Consider the following 4,021-nt stretch of genomic DNA (forward strand, 5'->3'; position numbering starts at 1 on the left):
AATGTCTCACAAACGACTACGAAGAATAATTAAGAATAAGATTAGGACTAAGAATTAATATATATATATATAAATACACACACACATATATATATATATATATATATATATATATATATATATACATACATATATATATATATATATATATATATATATATATATATATGTGTGTGTGTGTGTGTGTGTGTGTGTGTGTGTGTGTGTGTGTGTGTGTGTGTGTGTGTGTGTGTGTATGTATGTGTGTGTGTGTGTATATATACATATATATATATGTATATATATGTATATATATAAATATATATATATATATATATATATATATATATATATATATAAATATATACATATATATATATATATATATATATATATATATATATATATATATATATATATATATATGTAGCCCTTAAATCCCTCAAAATTATTCCTGTTCTTGTTAATATCTTCGTAAATGTCTTTCGCAATCTAGGGAATTTTATTTCGTTTGAGAATTACGAAAGTTTATAGCGCCGTTTCCCTCTGTTTCTGGGAGAATCTGGACAGCGAGACGGAAAACATCAACTATAACAACAACAACAATGATAACCTAAAGCAGCTGCGTTGACGAGAACAACAACAATATTCTTAACAACAACAACAGCGGCAAAAATGGCAGGAGCAACATCAACAATAGCAACGATAACAACAGCATAAACACAACAAAGTCAACAGCAGAGGCAACAACAACAATACACAACATCCAGCAAACGAAAGACTATAAATTTAAATAAACAAATAAAATGAAATAAACGCAAGAAAAGACTCACTGAATATTAGAGCAAGGAGATAGATGTGGGCGATACAACCAAGATGGGATAAATGAGAAAGGATCAAAGGATAAGACTTTTTTGAGCGAGTGCGGTCGGGGTAAGGGGAAGGGGGGGGGGGGGTGAAAAGGTGGGCCAGGGGCAGGGGTGGGTCGGAGGTGGGCCAGGAGGCAGGGGTTGGTTAGAGGTGGGCCAGGAGGCAGGGGTGTGTCGGAGGTGGGCCAGGAGGCAGGGGTGGGTTAGAGGTGGGCCAGGGGCAGAGGTGGTTCGGAGGTGGGTCAGGGGCAGGGGTAGGTGAAGGGGTGAGTCGGAGGTGGGCCAAGGGGGAGGGGTGGGTCAGAGGTGGGCCAGGAGGCAGGGATGAGTCGGAGGTGGGCCAGGGGCAGGGGTGGGTCAGAGGTGGGCCAGGAGGCAGGGATGGGTCGGAGATGGACCAGGGGCAGCGGTGTGTCGAAGGTGGGCCAGGGGGCAGGGGTGGGTCGGAGATGGGCCAGGGGCAGGGGTGAGTCGGAGGTGGGCCAGGGGGCAGGGGTGGGTCGAAGGTGGGCCAGGGGGCAGGGGTGGGTCGGAGGTGGGCCAGGGGGCAGGGGTGGGTCGAAGGTGGGCCAGGGGGCAGGGGTGGGTCGGAGATGGGCCAGGGGCAGGGGTGAGTCGGAGGTGGGCCAGGGGGCAGGGGTGGGTCGAAGGTGGGCCAGGGGGCAGGGGTGGGTCGGAGGTGGGCCAGGGGGCAGGAGTGGGTCGAAGGTGGGCCAGGGTAGGGAGGTGGGCCAGGGGCAGGGGTGAGTCGGAAGTAGGCCAGTGGGGATGGGTGGGTCGAAGGTGGGCCAGGGGAGGGAGCGAGGTTGAGGAAAGGCAAACGGGGATGAAGGAAGATTAACTACTTCGCGGTTCACTTCACCCAAATTCGTAAGAAACAAGAGAAACATATGTCACTCGTAGCATAAAGGCTTTACGTAAATGGCGTGGCTTGTTTCCCCATTTTGGCCGAGAGATAATTAGATTCTGATAAATAGCCAGGCATTTAGAGAGAGAAGAGAGAGAGAGAGAGAGAGAGAGAGAGAGAGAGAGAGAGAGAGAGAGAGAGAGAGAGAGAGAGAGAGAGAGAGAGAGAGAGAGAGAGAGAGAGAGAGAGAGAGAGAGAGAGAGAGAGAGAGAGAGAGAGAGAGAGAGAAAGACAGCCAGACAGCCAGACAGCCAGACAGACAAACAGATGAATAGGTAGATAGATGGATGTTTTATATCCATTTCGAAAAGCAATGCAATTTTCTGATATGCAGTACTGAAGTCCTCTGGCAGTTATCAACTCCTGATGTTACATTTTGACGTCAATTTACATGTAAAAGAGATCATGTTCAAGGGTCTTTATCAGATACCGACTCAGCGCTAGTGGAAAATTAACACTGAACTACATACTTGCCTGAAAACTATGTTTCGGAAATCCTATGTTAATAATTGTTAACAGTTAATAACAGCATCATAATGCACTATTCCTCGACAAAACTCACGTTCTTTTTGGAAATACTGCATTCTGTATATCAATTATTAAATCCCTGAGGCTCGAACACCGAAAACTCTCACAGATTATCGGCAAAACTTTGCCATTATGTAGGAATTTTTACGAAAGCGAAAGAAAGCTGTAGTTCAATCATTCTAAAGCGGGGCTGATCGAGCCGCATGCCCTGGGGTCGCTCCAGCATGCGTCGAAGATCCTTCTCTTGAACTTGGGCTTAAGAGGTATCTGAGGAGTTAGTTTTACCATGTTCGCTATTTCCGCATGTTGTTTGTTAGATCTGTCTAATTGTATTTGTCTGTCTATCGATCTATTCATCTATGTATGTATGTATTCATGTATGTATGTATGTATCAATCTATATATATATATATGTCTGTTAATCTATCTGCCTAACTCTCTATATATCTGCCTATCTACCTATCTATCTATCTATCTATCTATCTATCTATCTATCTATCTATATATCTATATACCTACACACACACACACACACACACACACACACACACACCTCGCTCTCTCTCACTTTCTGTTTGTCTATATCTCTATCAATCTGTCAGTCAATCAATCAATCAATCAATCAGTCTGTGTGTCAATCTTTATACACATATATAAACTGTATCCATGCATCCATACAGTCTATATCAACGTGTTCGCTCGTCCAGAGTGAAGTAAACCGAATGGCCTGCTGTTCGTGAACCATGCCTTTGTCGCATACTTTTTCTCCTGGAAATACCAGCAAAGTGACCGAAACATTGCCAGCACTCGGAGAGAAAGAACTAGAAGATCTGCACCTGTCCAACTGGATGTATATGTTCATCAAGTTTATTTAAATCTGATAACATATTGCATACTTGTTTGAGAGCGATGGTGAAGTTATTTGATAGTCTTGATATGAATGCTTCCTCCGAATGGATAAATATCTGAGAAGCATTTCCATCATAATCTTTTCTTCCTCCGAAGAGAGTGTTCTCCTGTGGCCGTTTGCAAGCGTGTAAATGCCGTTATAAATAAGTTGTACCGAAGACATTTTTCTCAAGAAGAAATAAGGTCAACTAGAAGCAATTTCTTCCCGAGTCGCACAGGCGGTTCCGGTGATGCACACTGTAATAAGTGGGGCAGATCGAAGGAAAATACGTAAATAGAGGATTATGCTTGCTTTCTCTTTCCGTCCTTATGCGTTCTCTCCTAAAGGCATGACGATGACGGTTTGGTGAGCACTCTTCTTAAGATCCTACGCCGGACGCAGTCACTGGCGATTTAGGATGCTCTGGGATTAAAAGTTCGGTCCTGAGGTGATTTCCGCCTCGGCACATCTGTTTTGTCCTTGTGTATCATCTCTTGGGGGATATTGCCCCTCTCTGATAAGGAGAAGAAAAGAGAAAATTAGGTAAATAATAAAAACAAAAAAACGACATAAAAAGACATTTCAGATGGTAAAGTCGACGGCTGAACTCCGCATAGCTTATCGGCCATCAGAGAACGATCAAAGTGTGGGCGCCCTCTCATTCTTCTCGGCACAACGAGCGCCTCGTCCGCCTACCTTGGCACTGCCTCGGGCTCGGTGCCTCCCTCGCCGACGTCAGGGCGATATCACTCGAGGAAATGCTTCGTGTTTATTCGCGTTCCTCGGTAAGGTGATGGAACACTGCTCTGGCTGACTGGTTTATTGCTTTCTTTTTCAATTGACTTATCA

At 44.3% G+C, this 4,021-nt stretch overlaps 1 protein-coding gene across 1 annotated transcript; it reads right to left on the reverse strand.

Moving 5' to 3' along the window:
* Positions 1 to 993: 993 nt before the first annotated feature.
* LOC125034481 (vegetative cell wall protein gp1-like) lies at positions 994 to 2,571 on the reverse strand. Its single transcript, XM_047626299.1, has 2 exons — positions 2,491 to 2,571; positions 994 to 1,689 (listed from the first exon to the last, which is right to left on the reverse strand). The coding sequence occupies exons 1-2, from the start codon at positions 2,569 to 2,571 to the stop codon at positions 994 to 996; spliced, it is 777 nt and encodes a 258-aa protein (XP_047482255.1).
* Between the last annotated feature and the right edge of the window lie 1,450 nt (positions 2,572 to 4,021).

This window comes from Penaeus chinensis, chromosome 2, assembly GCF_019202785.1.
Source record: "Penaeus chinensis breed Huanghai No. 1 chromosome 2, ASM1920278v2, whole genome shotgun sequence".
Lineage (NCBI taxonomy): Eukaryota > Metazoa > Arthropoda > Malacostraca > Decapoda > Penaeidae > Penaeus > Penaeus chinensis.